We start from the raw sequence: 22,233 nt of genomic DNA, 5'->3' as shown, positions 1-22,233 counted from the left end.
TGTAGATGAATTGAATTGAATGTCTTTTAAATGCATTAATGACTATGTGACTACAATGTTGGTAGATGACTACAACTAAAATCACTGAGATTCCAAGAACTTGCATATAATTTTTTTGCTAGTTGATAGAGGTATTCAGTAAGCTGAGTCAGTAGATTTATAAGCTCCCAAAAAGATTCCAAGTGGATGTTAAATAACATCGAGTAATCTTCTAATATCGAGGATCCCTTGTAAGACCTCTTTGCCGTGAGCATGAGCCAAGGCCTTACTGACATTATGATAATACCTCATAAAACAATTGAAGTTATGTTAAAACCATTGTGCAGTTGGTTTGTGTATACTCTAAGCTTTAGCATGTCCTCTTTAAGGTTCACTGAAGTAATTTTATTGCTCATGTAATGTCCGCAAATTAGGAGAAACCAAATTTTGACCTAGATTATAGTTCTATATAAAAGCAAGTAGGGTTTTTAGGATACCTTCTTAGCTTTGATTGAGATCCTGCAAGCAAGTTAGGAAACATTATAATCATAATATATAACAGACATTCTTGTGTTAAAAATAAACATATATCACATTAATAGATTGCTTGAATTGGATATTAAGATTTCCTTAACCGTAGAAATAATACGGTTGGGTGATATGATGAGGTGCCCAAGAGACCCCTACCCTAGGTGCAAGAGCAGATATACCACCCCTCCTAGCCTCGTGGCCCTTGCCATACAAATGAGGTAGTGTACCTAGTGTGGTGTCCTATTGCCATTCTCCTCATGCTTGTTACTTTTACCTCACTTCCATTAGTTGAGCATCGATATGCATTAGTTCACCATGATAGAGGTCACGAGGATAATTCACGGCAGGCTGCCCAGAAAGTCCCTCCTTCCTAAGCCCAAAAGAAGTCCCTTTGTCCCCTTTGGCCCCATGGGTCTCCTTAGTCACATAGCATGGGGTGGCATGCTTAGAAGGTGACCTCATCACCATTTTCCTTCCTGTAGCTACATCGTTTCCCCTAACATGGCTAATTGCAGCAGACAGAAAACATACATGATAAACTCTACATTACAACATTCATGATTTAGCAGATCAAATGCATATTAGTTCATGGATGCAGATGTTTATAATTCTCTATGTATATTTGTATGTAAGCGGTCAAATACTACTATTATATTCCTGAATCAGTAATGCAATATAGACAAAATCAGTGTTTTGAAGATTATCTGTCCACATGTCTGTATATACATCTGTGAATAGCATCATAGTTCCAGGTTATATACTCAATGCAATAAAAACTGTCATAAATAGATTTCTTATGTAAGACTTTGCTGCACAATGCTTATATTCAGGTCGCAGATCTGGACTATAATCCGTTCTTAATCCTTTCGTCTTTTCTTCCTTCTGATGATGCTTCCAATTGATGATGTTTGAATTGATATTGAATGTATTCTTATATCTGGTGAATAAATAGATGACCATCAAGAAATATCTCTGTTGTCTCTTCCTGAAACCTCTTACCTAAATTGCATCTCTTCTTAATTAATGGATAGGTAAAAGGTTGCCACTGAATATGAATGATCTTCACTATATTATTTAAGCTAAGTTGCCGGTTCAGATTCTGGTTCCAATGCGGGTTCGAAATTTGCTCAAATTTATTTTGGGCTGGGTTTGGGTTTGTTCGTACAAGATTTTTTAAATTTTTTTATCTATTATATATATGTAAACATATGCTAATAACTTATAACTATGCGAATAACTTATAATACAATGCCGTTTTAGGTCTGCTACTGCATAGAAACCCAAAATGACATCATTTTAGGTCGAACAAAACAAAAAAGCGCTTTATTGAACCGTTGAAAAGTCAACAAAAAAGTTGTTGTTTCCCAAATTTGCTGTGAAGTCGTTGATATTCTGCCCAGGCTCGTTTTACCCAAACCAAATTCAATCCAAATTCCTGCAAAGTCGACCAGGGTTCAAAATTACAAATCTGCAGGGAATTTACTAGGAAAATAGCGAATTTGACAGAAACGCAAACCGACTATGAATTTGGGTGAATCAAATTTCAACTTCCATCTTTCTAGAGCGAATATGGTAACTTAGTATTTAAGTAATGTGCCTTTCCAAGACAGTGGTGCTATTCTACATTTATCTTATAACCCAGACTGACACATAGATCTTCTAGCATCGTTCCTATTTCTATTTGGTGTTTGTTGATTGAGAAACACAGTCCTACTCAAGAATTCCGATAGCTGACATGGGATTGTAATATGCTTTTTCTACATCATTTCTCTTTATCAGATCTATGTGTTCAATCTGCATTAGACTCACCTATTTGGCAGATTCATATTTATGTACAGGTCTGAATAACAGTTCTGGAGTGCTTGATCCATCTCCTCTCAACGAACACTGCTCTGTTTACTTTTAGGCTCCATTAACACTTCTATAAATAATATGCAATATTCATTTAATGTAGAACCAAAACATAAGGTGGCAGAGATATGAAGTGCTTAGAGATGTTAAAGCCAAAAGTTTGTTCTACCACCTATACCCAAATTTTCATCCACAGACTATTTAAATTAAAGCAATATTAATTATCAGTGGGTGCAACCTTTTCTTCAGATATAATAACGTATCAAAACTTTGTGAAATCCGATTATGCATTTGATGAATCCCCCTGCCCCCAAATCATTCTGCCAAAGATATTCTTATTTTTGCTTCAGAAACAAACGTCATTGCATAAAGCATTAATATTTAATTCAGTGAAAACAAATGTCCCCAATAAATGTTAGATCAGGCTGTAACATGCTAATTTCCGTAATATATTTAACCATTAATTCAATTAAATATCATTACAATCTTAACCGAATGAAAGGAGTGACAGTTGTATCAGTTATTCTACTCATTCACATGAAAGGGAAATTACGAGTTAACTATAACTTACTATTCATATAACTGAAAGATGAACTAAAAATTCAGTTAAAACTACCACATCCCTTGCATTTCCATGTAACTGAATCATGACAACTAGTATAAAGAAATAACAGAATTTAAATACATGTTTAAATATATATACGCATCAAATGAAATGCAGAAATATAAAATAGATACCCGAGAAAATGCAGATGAAGTCCCTGTTTTGTGCAAGTCTTGGCATCTAGGAGAGAGGAGAAGCAATGCCATGGGCTTAACCTCCCAATCGTGGACCCTTGAGTATCCCCACACAATCTCTATCGAGAAAGGTCCTCCCTACCCTGGGAGTAGGCTTGAAACACCACTGTCCTACCACTGAGCATCCCGGAGTTAAGAGTGTCGACTAGTCAGCTGACAAGGTTGCAGACACCTTCCATCAACCTATCATCTAACTGCTATCACTCAGATCTCTAGCGATCACAACGACAATCATGTCATTAACCTACCTTGGCCAAAGATTTTGGATGAGCAACATAAATGCTCGATCACCCACCATTCGACTTGACAACAAGAAATTATACAAAAGATTTCCATGAGCCAACTTATTTATTTAGATTTGAGTATTGTTACTGATTTATGTTTACTTTTCCTTGCAGGGATATGCCCATTCACTCTCTTCATCTTGACCATACCGGTCCTCGTGGATGAATTCTGGGGTGATTTCTTAAGAGATATCTGGTTATGGAATATAAAAATTGCCATCTTTTAATGCCCAGACTGGTCTATGGCATTACAATGAGATATACTTTCCTTTTGAATAATTCATTATCATACAGGTGCATCACTCATCTCAGGGGTATATTGACCATACCTTTGTATGAGTTGGCACTCATTCGACAGAGAACATAAGCACGATCATACTCGAAATGTTATCATGATCTTTCATTAACAAAATGACTCTTTCTTATATCAGTTTAACAGAAAGAAAAATGCAGGTTGAATCATTCCAATTCTGGACTTAAGAAAATAAATAAAGTGAAGCCTTCCTTAATAGGCAAGTCGGGTAATTCAAATGCATGATTTCTGGAAGAAAAAGACAGTAATTCAGATTATAATGCATGACTTGAGAATGGTATAGCGTGATTTGGAGAATGCAATCATTCGGCGTTGAGTATGTTACACTCCTGTGCAGTCCAATCTTATGTTCACGTCTAGTAAAGGGATGCTGGGCAACTTAGAAAAGCTCTGCTTTCTCAGAGCATTCACTATATAAGTTCACTCTTTATCTTTCAAAGAGCAGAAGCTATGGCGAGCAAAATGTTTCTTGGTGAAAGGCAAAATGATACTTCGAAGAGCAGTCCGGAAAGGTAAGAGGCAATATAATAAATCCATTGCTAAGGCGAGCAAAGATATGCAAAAAGACTCTGCGTGCATGCTCAGTTATGCAAGAATTTATTGAGGTGGCAAGGCATTCGTAAAGGCCATTGCTTCAAAATTATGATGAAAATATAAGGTCCGATGACATTAAAAAAATAAGAAAAAGGTGGTCATTCAAGGAAAAACAAATAGACTATTACCAAGGTCCGAAATAATAATGATAGCAACAAAAAATGTGTTCATTCATGCCTTAGTATAATAGTATTGCCCCTTTATATTCATGCTTGTATGAGTAGCTTTAACATGTGGTGTGTGTGTGTGTCTATATATACATATATGCTATATTAGAGATTTCACATACATCCATATATATATATGTGTGTGTGTCTATATACATACGTACATATTTTATACCCACACAATTATGGGTAGATATGATATTATTATACCAAGACATGATAGAATTTGCAAGATATATTGAGATCGTCCACATTATAAAGGTAATCTTTCTTATTTGAATTTTAATGTTATAATTCAACTGGCTAGCTCATGGTCATCCTTTGTACATTCTTGCTTGTCTAGCCGTTTTCATCCTTGGTCAAGGTAGTTAGATTTCAGACCTGATGGTCTGACAGTGGATTTGGTACCCATTCCTAGCTCCCATTTTGGCAATGCTCCCCCCCTTCACCGTGCTCCTGCAAAAAGTAAAGGTCTCAGAGTAATAACATATTCCATGATTTTCAAATATCAATTAAATTTCAAAATATCACATAATCATTTCCCCATTTCTATACTATTCATTTTTAATTCCATGCAAATGATTAACTAACATGTCATACAAGATTCAATAAAATTAACTAATGTCATATAAAATAATAATGATCAACCATAATTTACATTTCACAAGATCAAAATCTCAAACTTCACATGAATTCTCAATGGCTAGAAGATTATTTTAAATTAAGCAAAAATTTGGAAGTAACAAAAGCCTTACAAGTAATCCCTACCGGATGAAAGGATTATTTGCTAGATAATAATTGCTAGTATTATTATCTAATTCAATGAGGGGGAACATCCCCACTAATCTTTAGAGCAAATATTCAGTTTGACACAATAAGATTAATTTTGAGAACAATATCTCACAATTACAGTTTTGTCTCTCTGGAGACTTCACAAAATTGGAATATTCGGTTGCTATGATGTGAAAAGAATGGGGACATCACTGAAGTCCTCCGCATCTTCTTACTCCTTTAGAATACCTCCCTACTTAGTAACCATTCACTTCTTATGTTAACTGTTTTCAGAAAATGGTGAGTTCTTAGGAGTAAGACGATTTTCTGTTGCTGGCATAGGTGTTTCATGTTCAGGTTATGTTCCATGGAGTTTCCAGGATGGGGATGGAGATGTGTTTCTGCTACGAGTACGACTCAAAGCCAAAATTTAGGGGATGGGACGTCAGGGGATGACTATTTAAAAAATAGGAGAAATTTATATATATATATATATAGAGAGAGAGAGAATTCAAATACGCATATCATAACATTGATAAACCATTCAACATTTTAGAAGCTCAACAATATATAGCAAATTAACAAAGTTCAAATACTTTAATTGTAAAAATATGGCATACATATAGCAAAAATGCCCAAGGCTCCAAGTTTCATGCATGAAATGACATAAAATATTGAAATGTAAACAGGGGACATTCTATTATAGCTAAAATACTTAACATTAAACAATAACTTAGAAGTCAAAGTCCATAATCAGCTGCCCATAATAATATTAAAATGTAAATGCTATAACTAAACTACTAAACAGTAAACATTGAAGTTCGCAATAATATATGGCTATCCATAATTAGATGGTATGTCTAAGAGTCTAGATCAAGTAAATTTGATGCCATAACCTCCTCTTTCAACCATTGTTGACTCCTTGACTAGCTGCTCCTCTTGCTGCTTTTCTCCTTTGTGAATGTGAAAATGAATTTCTTTTTCATTTCTTGGTTATTTTATGCTTAGATTAGGTTTTGTAATTGTTAAAAGTGGTTTGGATGTCTTTGGGGACCAGCTAACCTTTTTTCCAAATTAAAAAATGTCTAATTTTTTAACACCAATAGTTTAAAAGTGGATTGGGCCATAGGGGACGGCTAGAAGTCCTGGGACAGGCAGGGGACTTCTAGCCCTCCCTGGTACCCTTCTGCCTTGATAGTGCTGTTTCGGAAATGTCCCCTTTCCCGAAAAAAAGGAAACAAATTTGGGGATGGGAAATTCCTGTCCCCGCAATCCCATACCATCCCCGGGATGGGTGGGGGGGAGTTTAGCAGGGGATACGTCCCTGCGGAGCACTGTGTTCAGGACATGATAGCTTAAACACCCTGAGTGAGATTTCCGAACACCTATCCCGTCTCAAAGACTGCAATAGGTGTCCTTGGGAAGAATGATGCAGATGATTAGCAGTAGAAATGATACAACATGATAGAAACCGACCTTCTCTGCTTGAGTACATTGCTTCTCACGGTGTATATGAATTTTAATTTGTTTTGTGTACAGATGATTAATAGGATTACCAATCATCTGAATGGCACTTATAATATGATTTTGAATTATATTATGATTCTTTTTAGGAAATCTGATGAAGAATAGGCTGCAATAACAGGAGTTTAGACATTGCTTCATATGAACTGTGATCCATTTTTGTTGTGAAGAGAGATACTGAGTGTTGGTTCTTTGTATTCTGGCAAATAGGGGTTATTGTGAAGATAATGTAAGTGGATGCACCCTTTTGATTATCCAAATTCAAGAGTACATTTTCAGTTAGTAGTTGACCAATTTGTCTTCCCATTAACTATTTAGCAATTGAATTGACATGATTTTTCTGTTGCTTTTTAAGAAGCTAAAATACACCCAATCCATTTTTTAGCTGACCATGCTTCTATTACCATGTCTTTACTTTCCTTTAGACAAAATTTTCATCTTCAATCTGTCCTATTATTTCAGGGATCAGCATTGGTTCATAATAGATTGAGCCAGTTTCACTTATCTTTCATAGCCTATTCTTGTCTGGCCTGCATGTAGAAGGAGAACACTGCCATAAGTGTGATTTTATTTATCTGGATTACCTAAGGGCCATTTTCACCGTTCTTTCTTATTAATTTGATGTCAATACATATAATTGTTAACATTATTTTAATGATCTTCACCATGCGGTGTGGTCATCTAGCTTGAAAGTAATGAAAGACTGAAAATTGGGAACACAAATAGCGAGGCATTTGACAACTTGTAACCTTATTCGAAGTGATTTTTTTTTTTCTCTAGTCTACTTGGATCCTTTTTCAGTTGTTTATTATTAAGAAGGATGGTTAGATTCGAGCAAAGACGGTGCATTATATAGTGTCTAGGTGTTATTATTGACATGGAAATTAATAAATTGAGTACAGGGTAGAGGGTGATCAATATTCAAAATCCTGCAAGAACTCAATCCAAGGAAGACACTTGTTGGCAGATGATCAAGGTATTCTAAGTTTAATCAATTTTTATCAAGTCATTGTTAACTCGTGGGAATCATTGAGTAGATGACATGCAATAAGATTACTAAATTGAATGTTCAATTATGCTATTCTTCATGCATATGTGAAGTATAAAGTTTCTATCTACCTTGTTCCACAATAATTTTGGCTCTTACTGTACCCAGTTTTTAATATATTATCAATCATTCGAAATTGCTGATTAGATTATCAGATTGACTACATATGCTTTTCAGCAGTAGGCTTTAATTTCTTCTTGCATTTCTTAAATTATTTTTCTTCTAGAATCAAGAAATCTATGTACTGTTTCTCTAAGAGTGAGTAGTGGCTGTTTGTTGAATCAATAGGGAACATTTGTTGATATGGTTTGTAAAATTTGATTTGTATGGGAATCACTTTTCTTTCACATTGTAGAACATATACTTAATGCCAAAGGTTATATTTTCCAAATGGAACTTGATGGTTTGTTGTTTGATTTGTATTTTTTTAGTCATGCAAGATGCTCAAAATGAATTAACAATAATGAATGGTATCCTAGAGAGGCAATGTATTTTTCCAATATTCAAAATCTTGTAAAAGCTGAAGTCAATGTTTTAGACAGTATTTTTTTGTTATTTTGATAAGACAATCCTTCACCATTGAAGGGATGACCTTGCAGCAATTCTCTACATGGAGTAGCTCATGTTATGGAATTTAGGATCTTAGGATTCCAATAAACAAAATATAAAAGAAAATAAAATGAGAATTATGCATGCTTAGATTTAAAACATTACACAAGATGTACATTGATAAAACCCTTTTGGTTAAAAAAAAGAACCCACAAAGCATCATTTTGGTAAAGCACTAACAAAATAGTCTATTTAAAATTAGATTGTACTTGGGGACACTTCTTTTTATGCAAGCCTCCTTAATAGAGGAGCAATGGCGACAAATATCTGAAGGGGTATTAGTCTCACCTATTTTATGTTTTTGATTAAGAAAATAGGTTTTGAAGGGCCCTTGAAACCCTGTACAGAGAGATCTTAAAGATTAGACATTAAGCCCATCAAGCAAAATAGGACAAAAAAGGATAGAGCTAGTAATCGAACAAAAGCCAGCTACGAAAGGACAACACACTGGCCACTAACAAAAAACACAAAAAAAATAGAGAAAAAAGGACACCAAATGGGAATTAACCCATTTTGTTAATTAGCTCTATTGCTTGCTCCTCCAACTGCTCCATCTTCTCTACAACCTCCTTGATTTGGTAGATCTCCGAAGAGGCCGCCACTGCCATTTCCTTGTGTTAGCTCTGGTCCTCCTCCTAGTCCCTTCCTTGCTTTCAGTAGCAACATCATGATCCTCAGGAATAGTAACAATGACCTTCTCCCCAGGAGTACTCTCCAACTTGCTAATGAGAATCTTAACATGCTCATTGGAGACCTTGAGAATTTTATAACTTTGATCAGTAATACTTTTAAGAGAGATCTCAATGCTATTTGCCTTATTGTCTAGCTCCGACACCTTGACCTCCAACCTGTAAAAAGCCGCCATGTCAGTCAAGGAGCTCACCATAGGATTCTCTCGCTCAACAGTATTAGGATACTTGTGGCTATGAATCCTTCCCTCTAGTGAACCCATCCTGTCCTTCAAGTCCATGACTTGATGAAACAACCACTTAATGGATCTAAAATTATCCAGCAAACTGTTCTTGGCATTATTAAGCACATCCATATTCTCCTCCTCACCATAATCACTAAGTATAATCATTGAGGGATCGATAAGTTCCTAGAGGTCCACTTTTCCTGGCTCCACCTCTCCAACAATAAGGTCAATTTTCTCCCTGGCAATACCAAGCCTCATCGAGTTCATAGTCATGTTTTTCCATGCCATTCTCCTATCCTTAGAAGTAGGGGAGTCAGCAAAAACCTTGGCTTGAGTTGCTTGGGTGGTATCAACATCTTGACCCTTGATAGGAGAGTCATCCCCATGCTAATCCTTAATGAGATTCAAAGGGGAATTCGAGCCCCTGCTAGCGCTAACATCTCCTTTCCCAACTTTTTGCTTCTTCCTTAATGGCTTAATGTGTTTGTTGGTGCCCTCTTCTTCAATGTTAGTATCCATATCATCATCCCCTTCCTCATACTCATCTAACGAAATAACAACTTTGGCTTGTTTTTTGGTCATGTGGGTCCCCCCATGCTTCATGGCCGGGTTGCTCCTCTTTTGTTTCTTATCCACCCCCTTCCCTTGCTTTCTCTTGCTAGTACCAACATCCTCAATATTAGTTTCCATATCTTCATCCTCCTCAAAGTAGTCCTCATCAAAATCCATAGTTCTCTTAGTCTACTTCTTACTCAGAGAAACTTTAATATTTTTCTTAGGGGACTTCAGAGCAGCACCTTCACAGGGGCCTTGAAGGCAAAACCCTTGCCCTTGCCTTTGCTTTTTGGCGCCACCTCCTCATCCTCTGAGTGCATACCCTCACTATCTTTAGTTTCAGAGGAATCTGAGATTCCTCTGAAACCTCCTCATCTTCCTCCATACCCTTCACCTCAATAAATCTCCCTACAAAATGAGTTTTAATGTTCTCATAAATGAGCAACATTAGGCCATCATGGAGGGGAGGGTTGGAAGAATTTTCTCCCTCAGACCATTGGTACTGGCATTCATTGATGAGTAAAGGTAAAACAGAATGGTTATCTTAATACCATGCCTAAAATGGTTCAGTAAGGCAAAATGGTGCGAACAAAATCTTGAAAATCTCCCATCCAAAGTAACATAGTAGACAATAGCATGCAAAACAAAACACTAAAGCTTCTTGATACAATTGGGCTTAAAACAGGTTTTACCTTCGTGCATGACAAGGGCCTTGCTCCCACTTGGCTCTTTGGGAAACTCTTCAACAGTGATGTCTGAGAATTTGCAATCTCTGTGAATTTCCTGTCTACGATTGGAATACCAGTCACTTTGGAATGAGCTCCTCAGTGATGGTGATACTCCAACTGCCAACATTCAGTGTGCCCTCATTCCACTTCCTCAGGAATAATTGAGTAACTTGTGGATTTCCACCATTTAATGTTATGGTAAATTGATGTTGTATAAGACAGGAGATGAAAGCTTCTTATATAGATTTATAAAGATGATGCTTTTAAAGGAAACAATTATGAACTAAATACATAATAGAAAGTTCCTAATAAACTGAAGATTAACTAAGATGACCATTAAAGAAACATTACAATATTCTAATATTTAATATCTCCCATTCATAAATAATTATAATTTAATTTTTGAAATATGCTTAATAAAGCATACATTGTGTAAGGTTTTATTATATTAGAACTATACATAAATGTTATAAGGGTATTGACCTTGAATGACATTATGTTCTAACACTCCCCATTAATGTTGATAGGGGGCATCACATGTTGATTCTTATATTAAAAAAGACAAAGTGCTCCAACAACATAGGTCTTTTTTTGACAATGATAAATAATGACACAAATAATATCAACATAAAGACTATATATTCCAGACCGCATGAAAGTAGCTTGTCATAATTTATAATCTGAGCGATTTAAAAAAGAGTTGTGAGGTTTAATTAAATTCTATTTGGAGCTTGTTTCTCCTCAAGTTAACCTCTCCCTAGATTGATTACATTATGTTTGTAGGTATTATATAACATCATGTTACAAGTGGAAGATTTACAAAGAGAAGAATTTCCGATGTGTACAAACAACTAAAAAATGCCCAAAGGACTCGCTAATGCTGTAAGGTCTTATCCAATGTTTGTAAGAAATGTTTATGATTGAAGGACTTGCACTTAGGACTTAGTGACGAGGTGGTGTCATATAACATGCTACTCCACCTCAATGACATTACCTAAGGCCAAATATCGATTTGAATAAAAAATAAATAAAAAGATATTTATTTGAATTTGGAGCATATAATGTCTAAAGGTCTTATGTTATGCCTAGTACATACACCTCCAAGGTTTAGCCACTAGGTGACACATGCACACTCCCCTTGAATCATATAATCTTAGAATTTATCACTTTACATAGGTTTTGATACCTGGTGCCTAAGATTTTGATCCATTTTAATATCATAGCATACTTTTGCTCAATGAAATGAGACATTTAAAATTTGAAATGTAGATGGTTTACATTTAATACCTCCCCTAGAATGAATTATGTTGCTTTGAGGGGAACAAGTCATTCTGAGAAGAAAAGGCTGCTGCATCATTTCAAGTCATTTTGAGACGAAAAGGCTGCCGTGTCATTTCAACATAATGAGATGTTTCCATGGAATGCCATCTTACAACAAACGACACATGATGCCCGCAACATCAACAAAAGCACACAAAGGTAGGGGGATTTGATAATTCGGCATCAGAAAAACCCATAGAAGTGAAATGAATTAGTGTATATATCTATATATGAGCTACTTATCATGGTCATAAAGTTTTTAGATATGAAGAAGAACACATGAGGACAAATATAAAATAAAAATTTGTGTCAACTTGGAAGAAGGCATAAATGCCCCCAACACTTTGTATCGTCTCTAAATGTTCAACATCAAGATATGACAAATGGAAGAAGTAGATAACCAAAAGAAGTGCACATCAGGTAAGTCCCTCATTACCAAGTACATACAAAATAACTTGAGTCCTTTAGAAGAGCACAACATATAAAGACAAGCACAAGGGAATATAGACATATGCACTCTAATCTAAAGATAGATAAAAGACAAGGTCACCGGGAGACAAGGATACTTCGAAGTCTTTGGTACTGGTACTGATACGACTTTTTAAAAAAAATAGGAGACGTGGCTACTTGGAGATGGGGGTAAATAATAATAGTAATGTCACATTAATATAGAGTCAAATAGTTCAAAACTGTTAAATAATGAAGGATCTCTGAAGATATAGAATCATTTATGAATTCTATTTTCTTACCACCGGTCAGTATAAATATTATACACAAAGGGCATAGCATGGATAGACAAGTTTGTTCAGTGATTAGTCTCATTTAAGAGACACAATGTCTTATCCTTAACCAATTCAAGAGACCCAATTATTATTGGGTGTAATCATTAAGAGAATTAGTAAGCCTTGAAATTATCGGGCATGTTAATATGCATTATAATAATCACATATGAAGCCCCACCGACCTGAAGTGTAGATGAGATCATTTACTTGATCCATATACATGCATACAGATTGAAACTAATTAGGAATATGCAACCCAGTTCTAAGAGAAACATACATACTTAGTTCGTTCAGATTGAAAAAAATCCAAAGTGTTTAATGACAGAGTATACCAATGTATGTGTGTGAATGTATATCAGTTCACATGATGAACTAGTACACATGCACACTCATATACATATATTTTGCCTACTGATATTTCCTTGGATTCTTACCGATGCTACTATTCTTAACAAGAACTCACATAATTGCATTATTGTATCCTATAGTCATATCTGATTTCTAAATATTGCATATGATCATTGCTGTTCTGCATTTTGTCACCACAAAATGTTGGTAACAATACGAACCTTTTTCAAGCTAGTTTCACTTATCTCTAAGTTTGAATTTGATATTCATTTGTTCAATGTTGATCGATCAATCGATTTCAATTCATATACCAAGTTGTTTTATTGAAGGCTTTAGTCAATTCTTTTTCATTTTGCTTTCTCTCGAGCCTTTATTTGATTTTTGAGGCCTTCATCGTCCTTTTCTTTGCTTTTGAGTTTGCGTTTGTTGGTTTTTAGTCCTTTGGTCTTGCTCAAGTCATGGCTTTCGGTTTCCCCTTCGATTTGTTCTAACCTAGAGCGTAATCGAAGTTGTCAGTCAAGAGTTATGGTCGTTTTAGTGCCTCAAAAGTGGACCTTTTTGATGCAACAACACGAATTAAAAATATCATGTTATATTTTCAATTTGACATTCACTTTTTGAAAAATATAACTTAAATTCACTTTATGTTATGTTTTTAAGTTACTTTATCATTTAAATTTTCACTTAAAGTAATTATAGTGCACTTTATGTTATAATTTTAAGTTGAGTTACTTTTTGATTTTTCACTTAAAGTGACTATATAAACTATATAGTTTCAGTTTAATTTTTGATTTTTAAATCAAATGCTCATTTTAATGTTACTTTTTAAATGATATTTATGTGTTGTATTTTTAAATATGATATATAAATATTGTTTATGTCCCATTAAGTAATATTTTTATGAAATTAAGTTGATTGAATGACTTTAAGTTATCAAAAGTGGACCTTTTATATGCAATTACATGTAAAATCCATCAAAAGTGGACCTATTATATGCAATTACATGTAAAATCCATCAAAAGTGGACATTTTACATGTTACTGCATATAAAGTTCAACTCGAAAACATAAGTGGACCTTTTTTGATGTCATTACATCAAAAGGTAAGTTTTTGTGTAATTGCATCCAAAATGTGAGATATAACTTAAAATATGCATGTCACCCCAAAATGTGTGATTTTGATCACTTGCACATTTTAAAACATGTCATGCACTCCAAAAAGTCCGATTTGCCTTGTTGCAAGTTTTTAAAATGTGCTTGTCACCCCAAAAGGTTCGATTTTAACTAAAGGCATGTTTTAAAATGTGGTGTGCCCTCTAAAAGGTCCGATTTTGAAAAAATGCATGCATTTGCTCTCCAAGAACCCAATTTTGCTCATTGTGAGAGATTTACTTGGTGGATTTGCATGAGATCTTTTCCATTGAGGGCGTTTTTGCTTGGCAATGGGTTTTCTTCCATCAAGAATGGATTTATCATGCTGAAAATTGTTTTTGGAAGCTTTATTATAGGGCACGTTTTTAAAGATAACTCCAAATAAATCCATTTTTGATCAACATTTTTGCACAAGGATGAATTGATTTGGTGTTTTATGGTGATTGCATTGCATTATGATACACATTTTGACCTTTAAACTCCAAATCAATTTGATCATGCTCCTTGGTGAAACACATTTTTCACTAAAAACGTCCCATGAGCTTGTGCATGCAAAACGCTGGATCTTGGAGCATTATTAGGGCACGTTTTGGCATCATCCTCCATATACTCCTTGATTGCTGTCTTCTCCCATTCGAATTTGCAAGAGTTTGAAAGATCCAAACGTTTTTGAAGACATTTTCAACATTGGAGCATCTTTTTCCTTAATTTTTGGCATTTAATCTTCATGTAAGTGGATTTATTCTTTCTTGCTATTTAATTTGTGCTTATCTTGCTGATTTTATGCACATTATCGCTTGATAATTGCCACTTATTGAAATCAATGCCATGGAAATGTGCATTTTTCCTTTAAAAATGAAGAAATTGTTCTTTTTCTTGTTTTTGGTTTTTCCCCAATTTCCAAATTGGAATTTGTGTGTTGAAGTGTTTTACATCTTGACATGTTTGAGTCACTCTCCAAAGGTACGTTTTTCTTTTAAGTTTTTGTGCTTTGTGCTTGCTTGCTGGTTTTCTCCACTTTGGAGAAGTCACAAGTTCTTTCCCAAGAACTTCTTGTTGTTTCACTTCATGTGAAAGCATCATCATGTTTCACTTCCATTTTCCATGTCACAACACTTCGCATCTCATTCGACAAATGCGATTACACGTTTTCCCTCTCATTCACCATCCGTACATGCATGTAATCCCATTTTTTGCTTCCATTTTCACTCATCTCACTTTTCGCATCCACTCGCACGATACGATTACACGAAAAGCCTTACATTTAATTGCATCCAAAAGGTCCGATTTTGAAAAGTCAAAAATATGTCATTTTCATCTTTCATGCACTTTGACTTTACCTTTTCACTAGAGACGACTCTAAAGCTCATTATCCCTTTTCCATTTTCCATTTCCATCTCTCCATATGTATTTGCGCCTTCATGAGCAAATACATGTTTCCGCATCTTTCCATGCTTTGCACCTCATCCTCCATTCACACTTGCATGTAAAGTGCATCTCAATCCGCATTTGCATCTCATATCACCTTTCATCTCCCGTTACATGTTGCATTTACATGTACTCATTTTTCATGTAATAATGCCTTGAAAACCCTAAGTCGCATTCGAAATCAGCAATCTTCATTCGCACGCATTCCCATGGTTTCCACCTTCACATATTTTCATTTCATTCCATCTTCCATTTTCCACCTTCATAACACTTCATTCCGCTTTTCGTTCATTTCATCTTCATTCACTGCACATGCATGATGATTTCTTTTTGAGATCATTTCATCGGATCTATAAGTCTCCAATTCATTTGTGAATCTTTGTTGCTAATCACAAATCAACTTGTATGGCGATTCCTTCTGATGATGTGTTTATGTTTTGAGATTTTTGTGTTGCAATGCAAATGCAAGAGATGCCGTCATCATCAAAATCCAAAGGAAAGATGAAATATCAATATGATAGAGAGTTGGCTTATGCAACTCCATCGTCAGTTGCATTTGTTCTTGATAATGTAATGGACATGATGATTGGTCATGTGGACATGGTTGATTTTCTACGAAGAGTTGAAAATCCCGTTGGTCATGAGATGAAGTGCATCAAAATAAGTAACATTCATTTGGTTTCTGCATTTCTTATGGCAGCCATGGAACTTAATTTTGTTCTTGGATGTGCATGACGTTTTACTCCAAAGTTAAAGACTATCAAGGATGCTGACGGAAAGGTTATCATTAGCCTTGATCTAGAGGTCATTGAGTAGAACTTTAAAGTGCCACATAGAGCTGAGTGTGCAGATTTAACCAAGCAATCATCTTTGGCATGCTGGAATGGACAAAAGGGTGATTATCAAAAGTTTGTCAACGTATACTGGTTAGACAATAAAAGGAACAACTTCTCTAGATGGCCAAAGACCGTTAATCGGTCTAACTTTAAACAAGAATATAAGGATCTCATCATCCTTCTCAACAGAGTTTGCAGTCTCAAAGATTCTACTGATTTTGAGCCGTGGATGTACAAGTTCATCTTTCAAATCATGGAAAACAAAGAACACATCTTTTGGGGAGAGCTCATCAGCACTGCACTTTGCCAGCAGATAGGCAACATTGGAACTTCAGCACCCTTCTACATGAACTCTTACCTTGTTTACATTGCTGCTGCCATGGGATCTTTCTCTGGTCTCTCAATCAAGGGAGATTGTTTTCAGGTTCCTATTTGGGATTATTGTGACCAAATCACTTTGGCAAATAGTAAAATTCATTACAAAAGAGTGCAAGATGCCTTCTTTGGGCATTTGCGGTGCTTGTTTGATAGACAGTTATCTGTCAAAGGAGTGTCTGATGCAGCATGGGAAAAGGTGAATCAATACAGCTGTATTTTCATTCAATTTCCAAATTTTACATACTTAAGAGTTGGGTATTTCAAAGGTGAGCCGTATATCTTGCTTAGGTATGCTACAGATTAAATCATCTTGATGGAGCTCGCTAGACAGCTCATGGACGTGCAAAGTGATCAACATGCTATGCATAGTCCTGGTTTCGGTATTACCTCAGCTAAACCCTTGACTATTGGCTACTATTCAATCAATTCTGTGCCCAAAGCAAAGAACATTGAAGTAGAGTTGCAGTTGATCATCGTGAAGAAGTTCAAGGCCAGATTTGACTTTGATTATCGAGAGATGAATTCTCAAATGAAAAGAGCTTTCACGCATGTTCTGCGCATCGAGGATATCTGAATTGATATGAGAACAAAGCTTGACATCATCAAGATGGACTATTGTAGATTAACCCTTTAGCAGATAATCGATCTCAACATGTTGGAGATCCCTTCGGATTTCCAAGTTGAAGATGACAACATTTTTGATCCAAAGTTTCATCAAGCCGACTTTGATAAGGAGTGCCCTTTCCCTATTCAGTGGTAACAGAAGGAAGGTACATCTATCATAGATAGATTTCAATCCATCTTGGTAAACACTACAAATGGCTGAAAAATAAAGGCCTTAAAAGAGTTAATCTTAAGATGAGATTGGATTGTGGGAGCTTTGGCCCTCTTGGCAGGAAGTCACAGCTAGAGATTACAGGGAAGGATGGTGCCTCATCTTCTGATGCTAAGGGTTCCCTCAAATTCAAATTGAAGGGTGGAAAAGGTTTTAAGTCTTCTCAGATCTTTGAACCAGTTCAAGAGTGAGAGGAAGAATTACAAGAGGAACTGGAGATAGAATCGGATAAGGAAGATATAGATGAAGAAGGGTAAGTCATGATCTTATCTCCCCCAAAGCCTGCACAAACTCGTGCACTGTCTATACATGAAGCACCTTTTTTGGATGAGGTAGATGTAATGAAATAACTTGCACAATAGAAGAAATAATAAGAAATATTATATAAATACTTGATAATAACTGAGAGTAATAGGCCACCTCGAGGGGGCAACCTCCAAATATCTCCAATGAGAACACACTTCACAATATGATCTTGAAATAAGACTCACAACCTCCTATATATACCTAATAATGCTTAGGTTGAATAGACACAACCCTACATAACACTTAGGCCGACTTACCTACCTAAATAATAATATAATAATGATAACATGACTTAATTAAGGATTAAGATAGCCACAAGTTGACTATTCATAACCCTATATACACCAATATTAAGGGCGTAGCATGCCCCCTCTCTTGAAAGAAGCATTGTCCTAAATGGTAACCAAGTGTGTATTCTTTTGAATGAACTCCTCATCCTCCCATGTGGCCTCTTCAACTAGTAAGTTCTTCCATTGGATGAGATACTGAGTGAGGGTTCTATTCCTCAGCTTCTTCATGCGTTTTTGAAGAATGCACTCTAGTTCCAAAATTATTCTTCCTTCTTCATCAAGCTCTGGCAATACTGTTTGAGTAGGAATATTCTGCCCAATTACCTTCAAACAAGAAACATGAAAAACTGGATGTATCTTTGTTGTTGGTGGCAACTCAAGCTTGTAGGCAACACTACCAATCTTTTGCATGATTTGGTATGGTCCATAATATATTGGAGACAACTTATTATTCTTTTTTTGTTGCTTCATTGAGATTTGTTTATAAGGCTGCAATCTCAAGAAGACCCAGTTCCCAACTTCAAAATTTCTTTCACTACAATGTTGGTCTGCTTGTTGTTTCATTCGATTTTGTGCCATAGCTAAATTCTCCTTGAGTCCTGAAAGTACCTGTTGTTGATGAAGCAAGTGGTCCTCTACTGCCTGAACTCTTGGTGACACCTTTAATGATGATGTGATGGAAGGAGGACGATATCCATAAATAGGTTTGAGTTGATTTTTACCTTTTAATTGACGACTCTCAAAAGCAATTGGCCGACCTTCTTGCATGAGAACTGCTCCTATCCCATTTCCAAAAGCATCACATTGCACAATGAATTTGTTGTTGAAGTTCGGAGTGGCAAGCATTGGAGTTGTACACATAGCCTTCTTCAATTTCTCAAATGCTAAATTAGCAGATTCATTTTAATGAAAAAAATCCTTCTTCAATAGAGTGGTAAGGGGTGCTGCTATACGACCATAATTCTTCACAAATCTTCTATAGTACCCTGTCAATCCCAAGAAACCGCTTAGCTTCTTAATGGTTTTTGGAATAGGCCATTCCATGATAGCTTTAATTTTGTTAGGGTCCACCTTTATTCCATGTGAAACTATGTGTCCCAAATACTCCACCTCCTTAAGACCAAAAGCACACTTGGATGGCTTAGCATAGAGTTGATGATCTTTTGAGTAATTGTAATGCTTGATTTACATGCTGCAAATGTTCTTCCCAAGTCTTGCTATAAATTAATATATCATCAAAAAACACTAACACAAACTTTCTCAAGAACTTCTAAAAAATGGAATCCATCAAACTTTGGAATGTAGATGTTGCATTGCTAAGACCAAATGGCATCACCAAAAACTCATAATGACCCTCATGAGTTTGAAATGCTGTCTTGCAAATATCTTCTTCCTTAATCCGAATTTGGTGATAACTTGATCTAAGATCTAACTTGGTAAAATACATAGCTCCATTTAATTCATCTAGAAGATCATCGATGACTGGAATAGGAAACTTACCTTTAATGGTGCACTTGTTGAGTACTCTATAATTTGGACACGTGCCAAGTTTCATCCTTCTTACGCACCATCACAACATTTGAGGAATAAGCACTTTGGCTATGCTTGATAATTCCTGCCTCTAGCATTTCTTGAACAATTTTTTTATCTCACTCTTTTGTATGTGTAGGTACCTATAAGGCCTAATGTTTGGTGGCTAGCTCCCTATAACTAGTTGTATGGCATGGTCATGATCTGTCTTAGGAGGAAGTCCTTTAGGCATATCTCCAAGAATCACTGAGTGATGATCAATTATTGCTTCTAAATCTGGATAAGTAAGAGCATTAGATTGAGAGACTTCTAATGAACATAGCTGGGACACAAATCCATCTGCTCCTTTCTTAAGAAACTTTTGCATTTGATGAGAGCTTACCATCTGTGGGGATTTTGCCTTCAATCCCCTTAGCTCCACTACCTTTCCTTTTGATTGAAATTGCATGAATAGTTCTTGGAAGTTCATCTCAATTGTTCCCAATGTCGTAAGCCATTGTACTCCCAAAACAATATCTGCCGCACCCCATGGATATCGCATACATTGGGGTATCAGGTTGATAATCTCCCATGGATAATTTGATGCTATGACACTTCCTTGAACAACTAACTGTGCCCCCATTTGCAATCAAAACTTGAAACTCCGGGGCTGGATATATAAAACAATTTAGAAGAGTTGCCAACTTTTTGTTGATGAAATTATGAGTACTACCTGAGTCGATCAACACTGTTACTTTCTGCTTCTTTAAGAAACCCACTACCTTGAGAGTTTGTGGTGCACCGAAACTTGAAAGTGCATGACAAGAAATGCTTGGTTGAGAATCATGTGATTCCTCACTTGAGTCCCTATCCTCCTCTGATATGGGCTCATCCTCTTCTTCCTCACTTGGACCTTTAATAGAGAACAATTTCTTTTCACTACATTTATGTCATCAACTATATTTGCTATCACAATTGAAACACAATCCTTTTGCTCTTTTCTCCTCAATTTGTTGTGGAGTCAACCTAGTAGGTTGAGGAAGACAAGGTGTTGAATAACCTTTTTCTCTTGTCACATTAGCCCCTTGCTTTCTAGGAATCAAGAACTTCTCTACATGTGCCAATATAAAAGACTCATTTACTGAGCTAAGACTAAACATGCGTACCTCATGTTGAGTGTGATCCTTGAGACCACCCAAGAATAAATCATTCAAGTTCTCCTTTGTAATTGTATCCACTTTTAACGATAGATTTTGGAATTTTTTTATATAATCCTGAATTGATCCTGTTTTTTGAAGCTTAGCAAGTTGGCTAAAGAAGTTTTCTGTCACACTATTGCTATATTGTGCTTGGAGTTTGTAAAAATTGACCATGATACGGTGAGAGTTTGAGACCCTTTTTCCTCCTATGAGTACAAAGCCAATGATACTAAATGAATTGATCTGGTTCTAGATATAAGGAAGCCATTGTGACCTTTTGTCCATATTGGGTTTGATGTACCTCAAAAAAATTCTCCATTTGATTTATCCATGTTAAAGGATCCTTGCCATCGAATTTGCACATATCCACCTTTGGAAAAAATTTCGTAGATCCCTTAGTAGTGTTAAAATTTGTGTCATCATTATAAGTCGACTTGAAGGTTTCACCTTGATTGCTTGACAACTCGTTCCTTGTTTCATTCATATAGGTGCTTAACATTCTTCGTATATCTTATATATCTCCTCATAGGTCACACATATCCCTCTTAACCTCTTCCTTGAACTTACTTATTTCCTCATTGGGATTACTATCCTCTGTTGTTTCCAATCTTGATCAAAAGATTTCCTTGGTATGGTAGCATTCTTTTTGCCTCTTGTTGGAGGCCCTGACATGATAGAAACCAATATTTTTGAAATAAATCACACAAATGAAATATAAATTCTCTGATTTTTTAATTCATTTTTTACTGTAACTTACTAGGGCCAAGATACCCTTTGGAAAAATCCAAAAAATTGGCAAATTTGCTGCCTTGAAAGCAAATTTTCCTAATTTTGTAATAAATTGCTTATTTTTGCTTCAATTTCTCCAAGCTTTGAAATGTAGGCTCCTCTACTATGTATTCAAAAACCCAATACAAGTTATACTCCAATTCAGCAGGATGTGAGAGATATGTAGATCTCAATAAATTGTGTGGAAATAGTAATTCTGCAATAATTTGCTCAAATTTGCTCCAATTTCTCTGAATTTTTGACTATATCTTTTTTAATACAGTCTTCAAAAACCTTTTAAAAATCTTTGAAAAATTCGCTAAAATCTGAAAGTTATGCTCGTCCCAAAATTGCCCCAATGTTGAGAAAAAATCTTGTCTCTATGATGCCAAGATCATGCTCTGATACCACTTGT

At 35.7% G+C, this 22,233-nt stretch overlaps 1 protein-coding gene across 1 annotated transcript in view; it reads left to right on the top strand.

Annotated features, from left to right (window-relative positions):
• Positions 1-22,233, top strand: part of LOC149562329 (glycosyltransferase family protein) — a 97,934-nt gene that overhangs the window by 2,193 nt on the left and 73,508 nt on the right. The window contains exon 2 of the mRNA XM_089825851.1: positions 7,715-7,788. Within this exon, the coding sequence (XP_089681977.1) occupies positions 7,715-7,788 (74 nt within the window). The remainder of the gene's footprint in view (positions 1-7,714; positions 7,789-22,233) is intronic.

The sequence above is a fragment of the Cupressus sempervirens genome, chromosome 4 (assembly GCF_028749045.1).
Source record: "Cupressus sempervirens isolate cs-2001-9-10 chromosome 4, ASM2874904v1, whole genome shotgun sequence".
Taxonomy (NCBI): Eukaryota; Viridiplantae; Streptophyta; class Pinopsida; order Cupressales; family Cupressaceae; genus Cupressus; species Cupressus sempervirens.
Note: the sequence above shows the minus strand (reverse complement) of the source record. Positions and strands in the feature narration are given on the sequence as shown.